Raw genomic sequence first — 19,318 nt, 5'->3', positions numbered from 1 at the left:
CAGAGCAGGATGGTGGCAATGGCACCCTTCAGCTGAGACACGGGGACAGGCTGGGCACGGCGGTGACGGGGGAGAGGCAGGACTCCACCCGTGGGACACAAAGGCAGATATGGGGTTGGGACTGGAGACATGAGGACACGGAGGGACTGGGACACGGGACACAGAGGCTGGAATTATGTAGGGCGGTTGTTAGAGACAGGACGGGAACACAGGGACCGGGAGAGGGAGGACACGGGAATTGGGATGGTACACTGTGGATTGCAGATGGGGAAATTGGAAGCTGGAAGGGATGGGGGTGGGGCAAGCCCGAAGGTCCCGGTGGGAACAGGGGCACATGGCCTGGAGCAGGGGAGATGGATGACGGGGGGAGACCCTGGCCGGGGAAGCAGAAGGGCGGCCAGCGGCGCCATGAGGGCTCACGGGGGCGAGCGCCGCCCGCGCCGCGCGCAGCACGCCGGGAGCCCGCGGGGACAGGGCCGGCCGCGCTCCCGAGGAGCCCCGCCTATTCCGGGCCCCGCCCATCTACGCAGCTGGAAGCGCCGCTCACGCCAGAAGCTCCGCCCCATAAGGCCACGGCTCCCGCGTTGACGCAAGAGGGCCGGCCCCGATCGCCCCGCCCCCCTCATTTAGCCCCGCCCACCCATGGGGCCCCGGCTCCTCCGTGCATGCCGGCAGGACGCGTCGCGCTGACTGGAAGCCCCGCCTACTAGGCGTGTCCCTCCACCTAAGCCCCGCTCCCGCGGTACGCGCCGAGAGGGCCGGCCGTGCTCATCCTAAGCTCCGCCCACTCGGTATGCTTCCCCCCCCGCTGTTAAGCCCCGCCCCGCCCGCCCTGTGTGGCGCTGGGCGCGGCGGGCGCCTGGTGTGCCATGCGGCCCGGCCCGCCCGCGCCGCGCCCGCCCAGCAAAGCCGCCGCCAACGGGGGCCCGGCCGCGAGGGCCGCGCCGCGTCGCACCCAGCCGGGGTAAGCAAGGGGAAGATGGGGGTAGAGCGGGCGGGGAAGCCCCAGACCGCGTCGGAGGCGCTGACTGCGCTCTGTCCGCACAGGGTCCCACGCTGCCGGTCGCAGGCCCCGCGCCGCCGGTACCCGCTGCCTGAGGCCCGGCCGGCCGTGCCGCTGTGCTTGCCCGCCGCCCGCTGGGAGGGCGGCTCCCCCCGCAGCACGCCTTGGGCCCGCCGTGCCGGGCCGCTCCGCAGCCCCGTCACCGTGAGAATCGCCCCGCCGGCCGTCGGCGTCGCCCGCTCCCCGGCGTGAGTACGAGGGAGACCGGGACACACGTGGGGGAGCCCGGTTATCAACCGCGGTGGGGAGCAGGACACACTGTGGGGTGCGCTCAGCCGACTGTGCTGTGCCCGGGAGCGGCGTCCCATCCCGACCGCTACCATGTGGCTGGGGGAATGGTGCTGTCCAAACATCCGGGAAGGGCTGCAGGGGAGAGCTGTGTTCTCCGTTCTGTGTGGGGATCAGACCGGGGACCCCAGCCTGCCTCACACCTCACTCTGCTCTGTTCTACAGTCTAGAACAGCTGGTCTCGCCTCTGGCCTTCCCAGCCACCAGCAGCCCTGACCCATGTGCAAAGGAGACTGTGCTGAATGCCATCAGGGAGAGCAGGAAAAGGGCTGTGGAGGAGGAGGACCACCAGACTTTTGGGAATGATCAGGAGAGCAAAAGAAGGTAAAAAGGGAGCAGTTCCAAGTTGCAGCCAGTGTGTTGGGAAGGTCACAGATGGGATTCTTGCTCCAGAAGTGACAAATGGGATGTGTCCCAGAGTTTGCCAGGCCCCATGAGACCTGGAGTCAGGGCTGGAAAAGTACTGTGAGAAGTGAACTGCAGAGCACACCCTATCCATGACCCAGCCCTTGGTGCTGCATCTAAAAGTCCTCCTTTGCAGCTGAAGGAATGTGGTTTAGGTATAGGTCCAGTGTGTTACCCTGCCTGGCTGGGATGTGTTTTGGGAAGCCTGGGTGGGTAGTGGCTTGTCTCCTCAAAGGGGTTTGAAGACTGGAAAAGCATGGTAGGAAATGTTGGTATCTGCTGTGGGCTCTGTCCTTCTGTCAGCCCTAGACTCCCAGGAGAGATGGGATTAGCAGGTGGAAGCATTGCACTTGGAGAGCTCCAAGCACTTCCCTTGTGAGCTGATCTAGCAGAGGGAGGTGAAACAAAAGAGTAAATGAGACACCGTCTGCTGCTTTTGTTACTCAAGGTCAGCAACTTCCATCCCCGAGTTCAAAGGAGGGAGGGTGCTGTGTTTTTGCCAGTGTCCATAGGAATAGGGACACATAGGAACATAGGACAAGGAGCAAATCTTGAGAGCCATGGTCTGCCAGACCCTTTCCAACCCCCCAGCCACAGCACTGCCTTGCTCTCCCACCCTCCTGCTTTTCCTAGAATCACAGAATGATTTGGAAGGGACCTTAAAGGTCATCCAGTGCCACCCTCTGTAATAGGCAGGGACACCCTCCACTAGACCAGGTTGCTCCAAGCCCTGTCCAACCTGGTCTTGAATGCTTCCAGGGTTGAGGCAGCCACACTTTCTTTGGACAGCCTGTTCCAGGGCCTCACCACTCTTAGAGGCAAGAATTTATTCTGTATGTCCGGCCTAAATTACCCTGCTTTCAATTTTAAGCCTTTCCCTCTTGTCCTATGACTGCACTTCTTGATGCAGTCCTTCTCCAGTTTCTTTGCAGGCCCCTTCAGATCCTGAAAGGCTGCTGGGATCTCCCCACAACCTTCTCTGCTTTAGGCTGAGCAGCCCCTGATGTCTCAGCCTGTTTCCATAGGGAAGGTGCTCCAGTCCCCTTACCAAATTTGTAGCTCTTTTCTGGACTTGCTCCAACAGTTGCCTCATCCTTCTTAGTGGTGTCCATGGAGGCTTTTCCATCTGGGCTGGCATGGGGAGCTGAGACGCTGCTTGGGCAGTGCCTGGGGCATTGTCCTGCCCCAGGGCTGCTGCTGGAGGTGGCCCAGGGAGCAGAGCAGGGTAAAGCAGGGCACACCTCTTCCAGCACTGAATTCCCATCTCTGAATGCTTGGCTCATTGGATCTGAGCCTCACAAGAGCCAGACAGGACGACAGCAGAATGGGTGCACAGACAAGATCAGCTCATTTTTCTTTAAACTCTTTTTGTAACACGCCAATACACAGCTCTGCCACAGAAGCCAGTTTTGAAGGCATTAATGTCTGGCAAGCATGAGGAATGGTTGTAGGTAGAAAATTTTGTGTACTTGGTGGACAGAAAGGAGCTGTGTCAGCTGGAGAGTGTGGGACCACCTGTGCCTTGAAGTCAGCTTGCCCTGGGCTTGAGGGGAGCGCCTGGCCAAGTGACCAAGTGGCAGGGTTGTCCTACACCTCCAGTTCCACTTTACAGCAGGGTGTCTTGTGATTTTGACACTTCAGATCCTCATGAAATCATAGGGGGAAGGGGAATTCAGTTTTTGGCTTGAACTGTCCAGAGCATGGATTAGGAAGAGGTCAGAGGTGGGAAGTTCAGAGCTCAGATATGTTCAGAAAGACTGAACAGCTCATTTCTGGAAGTATTTTGGCTTAGAGTAATGGATTTAAGCAAAATTTTTTTTTACACTAAACTACTGTTTCAAGCAGGCAGCTGGAAGACCTCCTGGTGTTTGGGATGAGGGTTGGTGAGGACAGGCCCACAGCAGGAGAAAATCTGCAACAGGGTATAGCTGGGGGAAAGCTCTGTCTTGAGTATTGGGTGCCAGGAAAAAAGCACTCTCTTTGGGTGCTCAGCCTGTCTTTCCCCAGGCTGGGAGAGGCTTCCACACTGCATAGGCTTTCACACTCTCTTCCCACAGGCGCCACGACAGCAGTGGAAGTGGGCAGTCAGCATTTGAGCCACTGATAGCCAATGGTGCCCCTGCTTCTCTTATACCCAAGTAAGTGCCCAATGGCCAAAAGCAACTCCTAGGATGGGAGGGAGAAAATGTCTGTGGGATCTGGAAAAGGGGGCTTGGGTTTTGCTTGCAGAGCCTAGCTTCAGGGCAGAGCAAGAGAGACTGTGGTTGTGCCTTCAGTCTGTCACCCTGTGACAGCAAGGCTGTGCTGCTGCTGACAGTTGTTTCTAAGCAAGATTTCCTTCCTCCACCTGCCCTGCATGACAAGGACTGATGGGCAGGAGCGATGAGGAGCTCATCAAACCTTCATCCCCCTCCAGGCCAGGCTCTCTGAAGAGGGGCCTCGTCTCACACTGCCCAGATGACTGCTCCAACAAGAGGTCTCGCACCTCCTCCATGAGCTCCCTCAACAACACCTATGCCAGTGGGATCCCCAGCTCCATCCGCAATGCCATTGCCAGCTCCTACAGCTCTAGCCGGGGCCTCACACAGGTAGGGACACTGTATCTTGACATTCAGAGGAGACACTGTGTGGCAGGGTGTCTGGACCCAGTGTGACTCAGCCAGGCAGTCTCACCACCCTGGAGAACAGGTGAGCTGTAGGCCATGGGCCAAGCAGCAATTACTTGGTTTTTGGACGAGTCCTAGGCTGAGCTGTACTGCTGCTTTTACACCAAACCAAGAGCAAGACTGTTTTCTCCTCTCTCCTGCTTCTTGGTCAGTCTGCTAGACTGGATAGATCCGGGCGAAGGAAAAAAAATGGTTTTGCTGTGCTGACATCTTTTCAGCAGGAGTCAGCAGTGTGGGAGCCGTGTGTTCTCACTCTCACCCAGGTCCCACCTGCTGACAGTGTTGGAGCACTACTTGTGGCCTGGCTGGGCTTGCAGATGTGCCAGGGACACATAGTCTGGCTACTGGAGCTTTGTCTGTGTGGGGAAAGGTTTGCTGAAGGTGGTGGGAGAGAGGAGTTTGCTGGGGCTGCAGAGAGTCTCACGCTTGCATTGGGATCTATCTGCTTTGAGCTCCTGACAAGGAGGTGCTGCCTCCTGCCAGAGCAGCCCCACGAGGGTGTCCAAAGCAGTTGGGTGTCCTCTACCTGTGTCACACAAAGGCAAGGGCCCAGCAGTGTACTCCCTCCCTGGGCTCAGCCAGGGCGATAAAGGCCCTGGGGGCTGCTTGTTCCTTATGTGGCTTCAGCTTAGGGTGGCCAGATTTTGTGCTCCCTAAAATGTGGAGGGGAGTTTAAGTGGTGGTGAAGCAGGAGAAGCTCTGAGCTCATTGGGGTCAACAATCATGGCCCTGGGCAATGGGGCTTATTGTGGGTGAGCAGGGGGCCTGTGCTCTCTGCCAGACCCATGCCAAGTTACTTCTGGTATCTCTCTGCATTCCAGCTGTGGAAGAAAAGAGGTGTAAGCGTGTCCCCTCTGTCCAGCCCAGCATCCTCCCGCCCTCAGACACCAGAGTGGCCTCTCAAGAAAGCCAGGTAATCAGCTGGTGGCCAACCAGCAAGAGAGCTGGTCTTTCCCAGCCATCTTAGCATGCAAGTCCCACTTTACACTGGAGCTGGGACAGTCTAGGCTCCTCTCCTACACATAATGATGTAGAGACCCACTTGTGTCAGTTGGCCTCCCTGTCACCTTGTCATGCTCTGGCGTGTCTAAGCTGTGTCGCCCCTGGCCCACTCCCAAGCCAGGTCAGAGATTTAAGGGCACAGGTTGCCTCAGTAGTTATGGGGCCTGGTGGCATTGGCCTGGATTGTTGGATCATTAGGAAGAGACAGGCCCTGATTTTTGCCATGTCAAAGTCAAATCCCAGGATCTGTATTTTAGTGCCTGCCTTGGAGCACAATCTGTGTTCTCCTCTTTCCCAAATCAGAGGAGCCTGAGCTTATGTCAGAATTAAAACTGACACAGCCACCTAGATGGGCCCAACCTGCAAGGGGCAGTGACTGCCATCTGAGACCCCCAGCTACCCTCCTGAGGCTGACTCATCTTGTGGAGGGTGCACAGGCTTAGCCAAGCTGAGTCTGGAGGAGGAAGCAATTCCTCTGCCTGGAGCTAGGCAAAGCTTTTGTCTTGAGTTCTGTTTGCAGGAGGCAAATAAACACCAGGGATACTCCTGCAGGTCTTGAGCCTGTTCAGTCTCATCCAGCTCACTGCAGACAGGGCTGGGCCCAGGGTTGACCGTAACTGTCCCTCCTGCTTACACAGGGAAGAGGAGTCACAGCGTTCCAACGCTTCCACCCCAGTGAAATCAGACAAGGAGCTGCAGACAGAGAAAGGTAAGTGTAGGTGTGCCCTGACACTGCACCCCGGTCACGAGTGCAAGCAAGAGAGCAGGACAGGAGGCAGCTGAGGTCTGCAGTGGGATTGGCTTGAGGGGTCACCTGGAAACATGCCATGTGCTGCCTAAGGCAGTGGCACTTCTGCTGGCCTCAGTGGCTGCCCTAGTGGGATTTCCAAGTGATAAGGGGGTGCTGACAGTTTGGGGTGCTAGCAGATGCCTGGGAGCTGGCTTGCAATGAGGAGCTCCAGCTCCCAACCCAGCATAGGTCGGGTGTCAGCCTTGGTCCGCAACCTGCAGTGGCATGAGTAGCACTCTGACCAAATCCCAGTCTGAGCCTATTCCAATGCTTCCTCAGCTAAAACAGAGAGGAAGAGGAAATCCTCTGTACCCATGGCAGGTGGGCCTCATGATACAGTGCCAGCTGTGGCACGTGGTTTGGGTAAGGCAGCATGTTGGCACAATCCATGGAGCTGGGAAGGGGCCGTTGCCCTACAGAGTCCCACCAGCCTCATGTCACGGACCTCCTGGATGTGAAGCTGCTCTTCAGGGTATCACAACCTTGTTCTCAGCTTCAAACCGTGCCCCTGGCCCTGCCCTCTGAGCAGGGCCACCCATAGTGGGGTCAGAAGAGACAGACCTGTCACTACAACCAAACACTTCTCTGCCCAGAGCTCGGCCTAACTTGTCTCCTTCTATAGTTGTGGAGTCACCAGTGTGGAAGAAGCAGAATTCCCTGAGCCCACCATCTGCTTCGGGGAGCAGCGGGAAGCGCAAGCGGAAGATTCCGTTGCTGTCATCTTTCCGTGGAGACCAGCTGATGCTGGTATGTCGCTGTCGCACAGCCCTTTTGGTCCCACTCTGGCAATAGAATGTGCTCACTGCAATTTCTGCAGGGCTGGGGGCACACTGACCTGCCTGCCCTCAGGAAGGAGGCCCCGTCCTTGGTCGAGTGGGAAGTGACGCTCTCCCCAGCCCAAGTGTCTGGTGGGCTGTGCGTGGTTGTGCTACCTGCTGCCGGACCAGGTAATGGCCTGGGGAAGGCCTGCCGTGCCCTCAGTGCCACGCCGGGGGCCCACCAGTGTTGGGGACCTGAGTAGCTGCGGCAGGACCACCTGCTTCACAGGGCTCACCACAGACAGTCGCCAGCACACCTTCAGAGAGGCTCTGCCCGCTTCCCTGGGAAGGAGCTAAGCTGCTGCTGCTCTCTCTTGGCAGCCCCCACCACCTCAGCTGGGCTACTCCATCACCTCAGAGGACTTGGATGCAGAGAAGAAGGCAGTGCTGCAGTGGTTCAACAGTGTCTTGGAAGACAAGGCTGGTAAGGATGGGCTGGAAATGTAGAGGGGTAGGAACAAGCTTGGGTCTGGGGATGCTTTTGATGCCTTCCAGCTGAAGAGATCTCATGCTTTGTGGTGCTGGGTGAGGTTGCCCAGGGCTGTAGGTGCGGTTCCCCTGCCTGCTGGGAAGCTCTGCTGAAGGTTTGTTCCTCACAGCCAGTTGTGGGTCCTTATATCTTGCTGTTTCCCTGTAGATGCAGTCCCCAGCACCACTGCAGAGATGATGCCTGTGTCCAAGCCACCGGTGTTTGATGTGACCTCCCCCGGGCCTATGCCTGCCTCCACAGCTCCTGCCCTGGCCAGTTCCTCACTTCTGGACAGTCTGAAGAAGATGCAGAGCAGCCAGGCTGTATCCACAACACCAGGTGAGGAGGAGGAGGAGAGTTGGCACAGTGGAATGCCAGCAGAGTCAGGCAGGTGCAGCAGGAACTCCTCGTTGTCCCTGCATGAGGCAGCTGACAAAACCTTCTGTGCAAGTGCTCTGCTGGCAGCAGAGATAGCATTCAGGGCTTGAGGGGACACCTTTGGGGATGCTGAGCCCCTGGTCCTGCTGGAGGCTGTGGTAACTGTGGAGGGCTAGGTGTGATGGGAGCTCCGGGAGCCTTTGCAGCCATGGGTCAGTACCTGGCAGAAGGATGGGCTTCTGAAGGTGTCCCCTTGTCCGTAAATAAGCTCTTTCCCCTTTCCAGACTCCACTGGAACTGTGGCAGCATCCCAACCATCTACGTCAGCTGCACAGCCACCTGCTTCTTCTGTGTCATTGGAGTCAAGCTCTCTGCCTGCCATCTCTGCTGACACCAAGCCTGTGCCTGTACTGAGCACACCTTCCCCCAGTGCTCCCCGTGCCCTGGTGGTGCAACCCCCCAGCAGCCTGGCCCCTCCTGTGCTCACTGAGCTGGGCCAAACCCCCAGCAAGCCTCCCTCCTTCCCAAAGCCAAGCATCCTATTCGGGATGCTGAACACCCCGCCAGCCAGCCAGCCGGCAGTGACTTTGGCCACTGCTATGCCCACCACGGCCACTGCTACACCCACTGCTTCCACTGCTGTGCCCACCCCACCCACTGCCGTGTCCACCACAACCCCCATCTTCAAGCCCATCTTTGGTGCTGTGCTGAAGAGTGAGAACACAGCAGTCTGCACGGCTGTCACTTCCACCACAGCCACCATGCCTGTAAGCTCAGGCCCTGCCTCAATGTCCTCCGCATCCTCCATATTCAAGCCCATCTTCGGCAGCATCACTGCAGCTTCATCTCCAGCGAAAGTCTCTCCTTTCGCCTTCAAACCCGCAGCACAGTCAGCCTCAGAGCCGACAACTGCCTCCACAGCTCCTGTGGCAGGAATCTCGGGTCTTCCCAACGTCATCTTCACCACTGCAGCTACAACTGCCATTACCCAGAGTTCCTCCACGGATGCCGCCATTAAACCTGTCTTCAGCTTTGGACCAAACCCGCCTGCTTCCACTGGCCCTGCTGCCAGTGTGACTGTCACTGCTGCAACCTCCACCAGCACAACACAGCCCTTCCTGTTCGGGGGCCTCTCCAGCTCTGCTCCCAGCACAGAAACCAGCTTTGCCCCCTCAGGGCCTGTGTTCCAGTTTGGGAAGCCACCTCCAGCTGCAGTCACTGCCACCACCAGTGTCCCAGGAGGCCCTGCCTTTGGCCAGGTACCTTCAAACTCAACGGTTGCTGCCACCACCATGGGCTTTAGCATATTTGGGAGCACTACACTGACCACCTCTGCCCCAGCCAGCACAGCTCAAGCACCACTGACATTCGGCTCCTCCGTTTCAGCTTTTGGCAGCTTTTCAGCCAGTGTAAAGCCACCGCCACCATACCCTGGCACTGGGGGCCAGCTCACCTTCAGCACTGGGGCTGCTGAGAGCCAGGTGCCCACCAGCAAGCCTGCTGTTGGCCCCATCAGCTTCACCCCCCCGTTCAGTTTCGGAGCCCCCCCGGCACAGTCGGTGGCTCAGTCAGCTTTTGGCAGTGGTGCCCAGCCAGCCTTTGGCACAACCAGTGCCCAGGGCTCCTTTGGCACCAGCAGCACCCAGGCAGCATTTGGGACCACCACCTCAGTGTTCTCTTTTGGAACAGCCACGTCCACCACATCCAGCTTTGGTGCTACCACCCAGACCACAAGCAGCAGCACTGGTGCCACTGTTTTTGGCACCACCCCATCTCCATTTACTTTTGGGGCCAGCACCCAGCCGGGCCCCTCCGCCAGCGCCTTTGGGATGGGTACGCCGGGCCTCAGCAGTGGGTCCCCAGCCGTGGCCTTCAGCTTCGGGGCTGGGCAGGGCGGGGCAGCCCCGGCAGCAGCACCCTTCGGCTCATCTCTGCTGCAGAGTGCACTGGGAGCGCAGGGCCAGAGCACGCCCTTCGCCTTCACCATGACCAGCACTCCCAACAGCAAGCCTGCGTTTGGAGGTGAGTCATTATGGAATCATGGAATGGGTCATGTTGGAAGGGACCTTAAAGATAATATTAATCCACCCCTCTGCTATGGGCAGAGACACCTTCACTAGACCAGGTTGCTCAGGGCCCTGTCTAACATGGCCTTGAACATTTCCAGGATGGGATGGGGGCAGACAGGCCATATTGAGGGTCTAGAGTTGGGCAGTAGTATTCCTGATGGACCTTGCCAAGGCTCCCAGGGTCCCCAGCTCTGGTGAGGCCAGTGTCCTGCTATGCAGAGTCTTGCCATACAAAGGGAAGGCATTCCCATCACTCCCTGTAAGGATCCTGCCTGTCTAGGGAGGGGAATCCCTAAACTCTGCTCATTCGCCCCTCTGAAGGCCATCAGCTTCACCCATCCTGCAGGAGCCGAGGTCATCTTGAGTCCTTAAGAGCCACCTGGAACACTTTAGTGAGCTGGAATGCTGCCAACCAGCGACTGCCATCACTTCAAGCTTGCTCTCAGGGTTTCCCTAACACTTCAGATCCTTGCTGCATATTCCCAGCTCCCATGGAACTGAAGCCCATACAGTGAGCAACTCCTCGATCTAGCAAAGCCAAGGTCTTTGTTCCTCCCTGACAAATCCTTCTGTGTGGCCCTGCTGTTCAGAGAGCCCAGGGATTATCTGGAGAGTGTAACTTTTGCATTAAAAGGGCTTTTCAGGAGCAGAGGTTGGTTCTGGGGGATGGATTGTGGTGCTTCAGCCCCCAGAGAGCATCCTGTGCCTCCTCTGGGTGCCACTGGCTCCCAAAGGCTTTTTCTCCTTTGCCAACCCTGGCTCACAGTGACCTGTTGCTTTCCAGGAGCTCCAGTGCCCACCTTTGGGCAGGGCACACCTGTCCCTGGAGCCGTGGGCAGCGGAAGCGGCACCCTTTCCTTCAGGACACCCAGCACTCCTGCCTCAAGCTTTGGAGGAGTCGGCACTTCCTTTGGTAAGGAGGGAGTTGGTGCTCCAGCCTTGGGGAGCTCGTGGGTCATGGTGTCCCCTTAGGCTGGAGACAGTGGTAGGGCCGGGTGTTCTCTGGGAGATGGCTCAGGGAGTACATGCTGGACTCTCGAGGGTGCCAAGCCTTCCGTTCCTCCCAGGCTGAGGATTGCACTGATCCCAAAGCTAGCAACCTGAGCAACCTTTCTGCTTCCAGGTTCATCCACTCCCGCCTTCTCCATCGGGGCAGGATCCAAGATGGGCACTCGCCAACGGCTGCAGGCACGGAGGCAGCACACCCGCAAAAAGTAACCCTAGTGCTGCTGGGCTCCACTGGCTCACGTGTGGGGGGCTCTGGACTGGAGCTGTCCCTGTGGTGGGACCAGGCCCCATCCCTGACACTCACTGGATACCATGCTGGGACAGGATAAGCCAAACGCTTTTACTTGAACAGTTCCAGAGCCAAGACTGGATAAATCTGTGTACATATCCACAATGTTCTTTCCCTCAATTTATTTTGCCTTGTTTAATAATGTGTACATTTCTCCCCATTTGCTTCTTCTAGCTGTTTCCATGCCCCTCCCCAGCCCTCAGCCAGCCCCAAGGCCGTGTCCTGCTCAGAGCTTGGCTGGTGACATGCTGTGGTTCTGAGTTGCTGTCAGACAACATCTTCACCAAGTCCCGAAATCTTTCCCATTGTTCATCCCATGACCTGGTGAACATGGTCCCATGCCTGCCGCCAGGGTGGGTTCCAACCTGGCTCTGTTTTGGTGCCACAGGTGACTGGCATAGGTGCGGCTGGGTGACACCCCTGGGACCTAATGTCCTGCTACCTCCAGCTGAGGACATGTCATAGCCTGGGACCTGGGCTGGAGGCACGGGGGTGAGGATGGGGGTCCCCCCACCCCTCTCCCATCTCCGCTGCTCTGTGGGGCTGTGGGCTGCCCCCCACCCTGCTCCCCAGTTCTGCTTTATGTGTGCTCCTGTTCCTGTTCTCACTGAATCGAGTTTGGAGGAAGAGCTAAACCGTGTGTGTGGCGGCATGTTGGTTATGCCGGATTTGCTGTTTGGAGTTTCTTTTTCGGGGCACCAGTCCTTGGGGGAAGACGTGCCCCGGCTAATTGGGTGTTGACAGTAGCATCACTGCGTGGCTGCTCTTGCTGGGGAGTTGTCCCTTCCATGCGGTGACTAAAAGGCAGCTAGGACAGGGGGTTCCAACCACGGCAGTCTCCACTCCCTTCCCCTTTCTCCTTCCCCTCTTCTGCACTTCAGAGGGCTCTGGAATTGCTCCCAGAAGTCCAGAGCAGATGCATTCTCCCCTCCATCCCAAATCCAAGTTGTTTTTCATTTTTCAGCTCATTTCCATCCTAGTGGGTTTTACTAGCTCCTAGGAACTGTGGTGCTGCCTCCCCTGTCCCCATCCAGTCAGGAGTGGGATTTCCACCCTTCCCTGCCTTGGAGCTTCTGTGGGAAGAGACTGCCAGAGCTGGGGGTCACCAGAGAGCCACCCCCTGCCCTGTCCCTGGTGTGGGATGGGCACTCCATTTCCAGGAGTGCTTTGCTGCCAGGTTTTTACTCTCCGAGCCGTGTGAGTGTGTGTGTTTGCTGGGATCTAAATTAAAAAAAAAAAAAAAAAAAACCAAGAAAAAAAACCAAAAAAAAATCACAAATATTTAAGCATTTTTTAACAAAATAAAAATTTATTTTTATATTTAAGCTAAATTGCCTTCAAATTCCTTCAAGCTTGGTTCAGTGAAGTTGCCTACCCCTAGCCCTTAGTGTTTAGCCATTCCCAACATGGCTATGGCTGCGGGAATGCACTGTGCTGGGAAAGGCAGCTGCATCCTGCAGGCTCTGCCATGCTCCCCCTGCTGTTCATCATCCCCTTCCTTTTAAATGTGATGTATGTGGATGTGACTAAACCTTTTTTTTGTTTGTTTTTTAAAGTTTTTAATTATTTCTCTGAGGGTGAGGAGCAGGAGCTCTCACGTTACGGTGCTGAGTGCCAGGGTCAAGACATTTCTCCCAGCAGAAAGGGCACGTGATGGGGCTCTGTGTGGCACAGAGGGGACACAGCTCTGTAGTAAGGGGACATAGAGGACCTCCAGGTGCTGGTGGGAATGTTCTGGCTGTCACCCACCAGCATGGCTGAGGGTGCAGTGGGCCAAGAGCAGCCAGAGCTAGTACCTGCCAAGACTGACCCTGGGTGTCCTTTCCTCTGCCCCAGTTAGAATCCTGGGCCAGCAGAGCACCTGCTCCGTGTGCTTGAGGTGTCAGGGTTTGGCCAGGTCAGCTCTGAACAGAGGGGGATGAGCTGGGACAAGGTTGAGGGCACCCGGGCTCTGGGTCCTGCCCCCAAGTAGCTGCCCTATGTAGTCCCACACACCCATGAGGAGCCAGGCTGTCCCTTCCCTGCCTCACAGGCCCTGCTGGGAGAGCCCTTTGTGCTTGGGGGGAGGCTGGGTTTTAACTGACTGAAGACTTGGATCATTCCTGGTGTGGCTGATGAGGATTTTAGTGTGAATGTGCAATTTTTGTTTCCTTGCTTCTTACGTCTCTGGTTTAAAATAAAATGACTGTGTTCACTTGGCTGTGGCTACTTGTTTCCTGGGGCTGGGATTCCCAGGGCAGGGAGGTGCAGCGCCCTCTGGCTCATGTGTCCTTGTTCCCCCAGTTCAAAGAGAGGGACAGGATTATTATTATTATTTTACCTTTTTCTCCTCACTATGCCTCTACTATGAGCAGTGGCAGTTTCAGGGCAGGACTACATAAACACACTGGAAAAAACGGTGGAGAGAGAGAGAGAAACTTTTAATCTGCTTTATCCCTACAGTGAATTTATTTTCAGGAGGGAACATGATAAACCACCCTAAATCCAGCTGGAGAACCCCAGCCCTGCAGGGTGCAGAGTGGGGATTGCCTTGGGGACAAACCTGGCGTGGGGGTTGGCTGCAAGGGGCAGCCCTGAGTGAGCAGTTGCCCCTTCCTGGCACCAGGCTGGTCCCAGTGTTGGCACTCAATCCCTGGTGTAACAGAATTCTCACTATGACTGCAGTTAGCACGTAGCTTGACTTGTGTTCAGGCCAGTGTGTGTTCCCCACAGCCCCAGCTGTGCAGGGATTTGTCCAGAAAATGTTGTTTCACTCTTTCACCCGCTGCTTTTTCTTTTTCCTCTTCTTGGGAGCTGCTCCTGGCTTTGTTCCCTCTCCCGGCTGTGGGTTCTCCTTGGCCACTGCAGGCAGGGAGCTGTGAACAAGAGCAAACAGCCTGAGCCACAAACACCCCCTCACACCCACCTCGGAGTGCCCAGAGCGCTGACCTTGGCTATGGTGCCCCCCAGAAGCAGCTGGAGTCCCCCACAGCCCCCTCTCACCTGGGGGCATCAGCCCCTTCCCTGCACCGCTCCAGCACAGCCACAAAGAAGCCATGGGTGAGGGTCTCTGCAGGGGACGCACGGAGGCAGCTCTCTGCTCCAGAGAAGGTCGCGAGTCCTCGGCAGGGCCAGGATGGGAAGGCAGTCACCAAACTGTGGCATGGAAAAGGGGTCAGCACCAAACCCTGCCCTACAGCCCCCCAGGTTCTCTGAACCAGACCCACCTGAAGGCTGAGCCCCACTCCTGCAGCACAGCCTGCACCACATCCTCGTTCTCTTCCTGGTGTAGGGAGCAGGTGGAGTAGACCAGGCGCCGGAGAGCTGGAAAGCTCAGGGCGTGGTTGAGGATGCGGCGCTGGAAGCCAGCCAGTGCCTGCAAGCGTTCAGCACCCGGGGCTGCCTCCTCCCCCGGCCCCCGGCTCACCATTCCTGCTGGACAGAAGCTGTCACCTGAGGTACGCACACCCACGGCACAGTTCCAGGTGAGCAGCTGGATGTTACCCAAACGTTACCTGAGCCACTGCAGGACGGGTCGAGAAGGATGTGGGTCACCCTGCTGTATTTGGGGTCTCTGGGGTCCACGGTCAGGAAGTCCTGCTGGACCAGCTGGCAGCCAGTGACCCCTGCCCGTGTCAGCAGTGTGTTCATGGTGGCCACGCGCTTGGGGTCCACATCAAAGGCAAAGATCTGTCTGAAGGCAGAGCCAAGTGCCCAAGAGTCATCAACAGACCACCTGGCCTCCAGGAACACTCAAATACTGGGCAGGCAGACCTTGAGAGCTGCCTCCCCTCTGGCAGGGTTATGGAACAGGCCGGGGGCTGGGAGTGAACCCGCACGTGACTTCATGTCCCCTCAGGTCCTTCCAGTGGCCCAGAAGTGACCAGCTCACCCGAGTTGGTGACAGGCTGTAGTTCCTCCTGCCACGTTCTTGTGGGCTCAGGGAGACCAGGGCCACCTCCTCCCTTCCCTCCACCCCTGCACACAACCCTGCCCTCACCCCTTGTTCTTCAGGATGGCAGCCAGGTGGCTTGTCTTGTTTCCAGGGGCAGCGCAGGCATCGATGACATGGGAGCCAGCAACAGGGCCAAGGAGGAAGGCAGGGAGGCAGCTGGCCTGCAAGAGGGCAAAGACCGTCAGAGGTGTGGGCAGAAACACCTGGCCCCTCCTCAGGCATGGCTGATACTGTGGGGTCACAAGGACCACCATGACACAGGGCCAAGGACACCACCATGCTCCAACAAAAGCCTTGCCCTTCCCACAGCCCCCTGCTCCTCCCAACTCCCACAGGGATTTTATACCCCAGGATATCATCCTGGGGTATAAAACGACAGAAGCAAAGCCCCAGGGGAGTCCCACAGTTTCTGCTTCAATTTAAATGCAACAGCAAGCTGAGCCATTGTGGAAGGAGTTCACCCTTCATCCCTGTCAGTAGTTTTCCTACCCTTGCAACTTTCTGCTCCCCAGTTCTCTCACCTTGTCCTGCAGAATTACGTGTCCTGAAGTATACAGCAGGTTGTCATGGAGGTCTGTCTGCGAAGGGAAAACCAACAGGTCCGGAAGATGCAGATCCAAAAAGAATTTTTTTCCGGAAAGGGCCTTCAGCTCCTCCACACTGTCCACGAGACACAGGGAGCATGAATACAAAGTCCTAATCCCAGTGCTCACAGCAGAGCCCAGGCTGAGAAATCCCTCCATCCCACAGTTCCTCTCCAGCTCCAGGCAGCACCCAGACAGGTAGCATCTAAGAGTGGGGAGTGACAGAGACCCCAACCCAGCCACTGTGAGCACCAAGCTCAGCAACCCTTCAACCCACCAGACCTCATCCCACTTGCTGACAGTCCGGGAAAGGTGGGATAGCAGAAAGAAATACTCACCTGGTTGCCTTTCCCAGATAGGCATATCCCTGGCGCTTGAAGAAGTCGATCACATCATTCACACAAGTCTTCAGGGTGTTGACCCGGACGTAGCGTGGGACCTGGGAGGCTGCAGGGGCCGGACAGGTCAGACACAGACCCCACTGCTCCTTCCAACACAGGGTGCCCACCCAGCCCGAGCCCACTTACCTGCGGCGCTTACTGCCTTCTCCGGGGCCAGCAGGTCCTCGTTGCGGCTCACCTTGAGCCGCACCTTCATGCGGGCCAGCTCGGCCTCCAGCCGTGCCCGGTGCCGCCGGGCCAGGGCCTTCCACCGGCCCCCGCACTTCAGGCCCTTGCCGAAGAGCAGGTCATACACCAAGACCTGCGGGGAGGGGACGACGTGAGCCCGGCCCCGCCGCCCCAGGCCACCGCGGCCCAGGGATTCTCCGAATCCGGGACACCGCGGCTCCAGGACATGGTCCCACCACACCGCGGCCCAGGGATTCCGCGGATGCCCCTACCTTCGCCAGCTGAGGCGCAAGCTTCTTCTCGGCCTGCAGCAGCGCGGCTCCATCCAGCAGCTTCTCCAGCACCGAGGCGTAGCGGAGGGTCTCGGACACCAGCGCGTACAGTTGCCGGACGTGCTGCGGAGCAGTCAGCGGTGAGCGCTACTGGGCCCGCTCCGGGGCTCCCCCCGCCCTCCCGGGTGCGATCTCCCCCCGGCCGCCCCGCACCCCCGTTCCCTCCGGGCGCACCGGGAAGCCGCTGTTGTACACGAGGCTCTTGAGGCCGCCCTCGCCGCGCTCCAGCCCCGCCAGCACCGCGGCCGCCGCGCTGTACAGCGCCATGTGCGCCCCGCGCCGCTTCCGCCGGGGCCTCCGGGACCGCAGGGGGCGAGCGCGGCCCCGCTCCCAGCGCGGGGTCGGGGCAGGGCGGGCAGCGGGAACGGGCTGGCGGAGCGGAACGGGCGCCGTGCGGGCGCTGCTGGGTGGGCAGCGCCGGCGGAAGGGTGGGCCGGCCGGTCACCCCGGCCTCACCGTCATCGCAATGACCCCGGCCAACCCAGTCACCCCGGTCACCCCTATCGCCCTGGTTACCCCGGTGATCCCAGCCACCTTGTCCGCCCTGGCCACCCCAACCACCCCATCATCACAGTGACCTCGGCCACTCTGGTTGCCCCGGCCGAGGGTCACCCCCGGTCAGCCCCATCATCCTGGCCACCACATCATCAGTGACTTTGGCCAGTCCGGAGACGCCAGTGACTCCCGTCACCCTGTTCATCCTGGTGATCCCAGCCACCCTGACCAACCAACCACCATGACCATCTTGGTTACCCCGGCCATCCCAGCCACCTCTATCACCCCAGTGACTGTGGTCACCAGACCCCATCGGGTCCCTGCATGTGGAAGCACGCTGACATTACTACTGATTGTTAGACCCTGTGGTACCCTGTGGGTGATGGGTTGGTGGGGATTTGCTGCAGACTTTGGTGGCGTTCATGCGCCACTCAAACAGAGGAAAGAATGCCCAGCCCTGGAAAGAGGGGTCTGCTCCAGGAAAGGGATCTGCTCTGAGAATGAGGGATCTGCTCTGGGAAGCTCAGAGCTGTATATGGAGGGTAAAGGATACCCCAGAACAACCACTATAAGGCAGTATCCCAGCAACCTGGACATGGCTTTGAAACTGTCCCCGAACCATCTGGTGTCACATCTGGTGATCAGTCACTCCAGCATGACCAGCTCCAGGGACACCTGGATCCAGGAACAGGCGAGAGCTGCTTTGCAGAGTCTGAAGGGTTAGCAGTGAGTGCTCGGGATCAGTCATCTTGTACCTGAACAATCAAAGGATGTAAGAATCTCTAGTGGCAGGATCTGGGGGAATGGCTGCAGCTCTGTCACTGTCAGGGAAGGTTTAGTTTGGTATGAGGAAAAGGTTCTTCCTCCAGAGGGTGCTGGGGCACTGAAGGGGCTGCCCAAGGAATGCTAACAGCCCCAAGGCTGCTCATGGACCCGACCGACTTCCGTCGACTTCTCCTGGCCAAGCTGATGGGACCCAGGCAGACAAGGTAGCTCCTCCTCGGGATGGGGACCCCAGTGGCTCCCCTCCTGCATCCCTTTGGGATGTTCCTGCTCCCAGGGAAAGCCAGGCAGGCTTTTGTCCCTCTGTCCTGTCCCTGCACACCGCGGGAAGGGCTGTTTCAGCCCTGCATGAGCACACGGCACACGGCCAAGAGGAGGGCCGGCCGTGCTGGCTTCCCACAGCAGCCAGGGTCTCCGAGTCCCCGTGGGGCTTCCCTTGTACCCACTGCACAGAGAGAGTGTTCTCAACAAAGCACGTTGTTATCAGCTAAGTTAAGATAACTTGACTTTAAGATATTGTTATCAACTAGGTCAACTTTGCTATTAATTACAATTTCCTTTTTTTTGTTACACCGGTGGGGTTTTTTTGTGATATGGTGAAAACATGTTATGCTTTCAGAAAAAAAAAAAAAAAATCAGAAGGAAACAAACAGTGCTCTAACTGTGTGGGGCAAGGCACCAGGAATTATTTTGTCTGATTGTGAAAAAATATGGTTTGTCATATAATAACTCCTGGTTCATGGATGTGTTTGGCTTATGAGCATCCCTCATACAAATCCCATCATGATCCTATCCCCTGGCTTCCCTCTTAGCATCTCCCAGGAAGCTGGGGGTGGTCCTGCCTTCTCCCTGAGGAATGTCCAACTTCAGGAATGTGGTGACAGAAGGATCACCCTGGGGCTGTCATCCAGCCTTACACTGAAGTCTTTGAGACACAGCAGAGCAGAGGATGAAGCACGTTCTCTCCAAAGGGGGGCTGGGGACAGGCTGTGGGGACCTCCCTCCCTCCTTCTGTGAATATAAAAAACTTGGGTTTATGTCCTTTTGTGATGATCTCAAAAATTCACAAGAATGTGGGTTTCTTTCTGCAGTTACTTTGCATTCTCATTAGTTTTGCATTTATACCATTTCAAGTGCCTGAAAAAGGCCAAACTTACCAACTTGTTCCAAACCAGTTTGGATGTTTTTTTGCCTGTGGTGGTTTTCGGTTGGTTGGGTTTTTTTGTTTCGTTTTGGTTTTGTTGTTTTGTTTTTGTTTTTTTGTTTTGGGTTTGGTTTTTTTTTTTTTGTTTGTTTGTTTTGGGGGGAGTTGGTTTTGTTTTGTTTTGTTTGGGGTTTTTGTTTGCTTTTGGTTTTGGTTGGCTGGTTGGTTGGCT

The 19,318-nt window shown here is 57.3% G+C and overlaps 2 protein-coding genes across 3 annotated transcripts; one reads left to right on the top strand and one right to left on the bottom strand.

Moving 5' to 3' along the window:
• Positions 1 to 978: 978 nt before the first annotated feature.
• POM121 (POM121 transmembrane nucleoporin) lies at positions 979 to 11,347 on the top strand. The gene is made up of 12 exons (XM_041424972.1): positions 979 to 1,251; positions 1,517 to 1,675; positions 3,814 to 3,894; positions 4,173 to 4,344; positions 5,244 to 5,335; positions 6,063 to 6,133; positions 6,837 to 6,961; positions 7,354 to 7,456; positions 7,670 to 7,840; positions 8,165 to 9,901; positions 10,733 to 10,861; positions 11,072 to 11,347. Exons 1-12 carry the CDS (start codon positions 980 to 982, stop codon positions 11,164 to 11,166), a joined length of 3,207 nt encoding a protein of 1,068 aa, XP_041280906.1. The 5' UTR covers position 979; the 3' UTR covers positions 11,167 to 11,347.
• Positions 11,348 to 13,644: 2,297 nt separating this feature from the next.
• Positions 13,645 to 17,133, bottom strand: NSUN5 (NOP2/Sun RNA methyltransferase 5). Of its 2 annotated transcripts, none has more exons than XM_041424973.1 (10): positions 16,839 to 17,133; positions 16,605 to 16,727; positions 16,291 to 16,465; positions 16,102 to 16,210; positions 15,701 to 15,839; positions 15,225 to 15,340; positions 14,740 to 14,918; positions 14,452 to 14,659; positions 14,228 to 14,380; positions 13,645 to 14,100 (listed from the first exon to the last, which is right to left on the bottom strand). In XM_041424973.1, the coding sequence occupies exons 1-10, from the start codon at positions 16,929 to 16,931 to the stop codon at positions 13,995 to 13,997; spliced, it is 1,401 nt and encodes a 466-aa protein (XP_041280907.1). In that variant the 5' UTR covers positions 16,932 to 17,133; the 3' UTR covers positions 13,645 to 13,994. The 2 variants fall into 2 exon arrangements, with proteins under 2 accessions (XP_041280907.1, XP_041280908.1); XM_041424974.1 differs by having other exon boundaries at positions 14,452 to 14,656; positions 16,839 to 17,124.
• Between the last annotated feature and the right edge of the window lie 2,185 nt (positions 17,134 to 19,318).

Source organism: Onychostruthus taczanowskii, unplaced genomic scaffold (genome assembly GCF_017590055.1).
Source record: "Onychostruthus taczanowskii isolate IOZ18803 unplaced genomic scaffold, ASM1759005v1 scaffold86, whole genome shotgun sequence".
Taxonomy (NCBI): Eukaryota; Metazoa; Chordata; class Aves; order Passeriformes; family Passeridae; genus Onychostruthus; species Onychostruthus taczanowskii.
The sequence above is the reverse complement of the archived record's forward strand: the minus strand, read 5'-3'. Positions and strand labels throughout refer to the sequence as shown.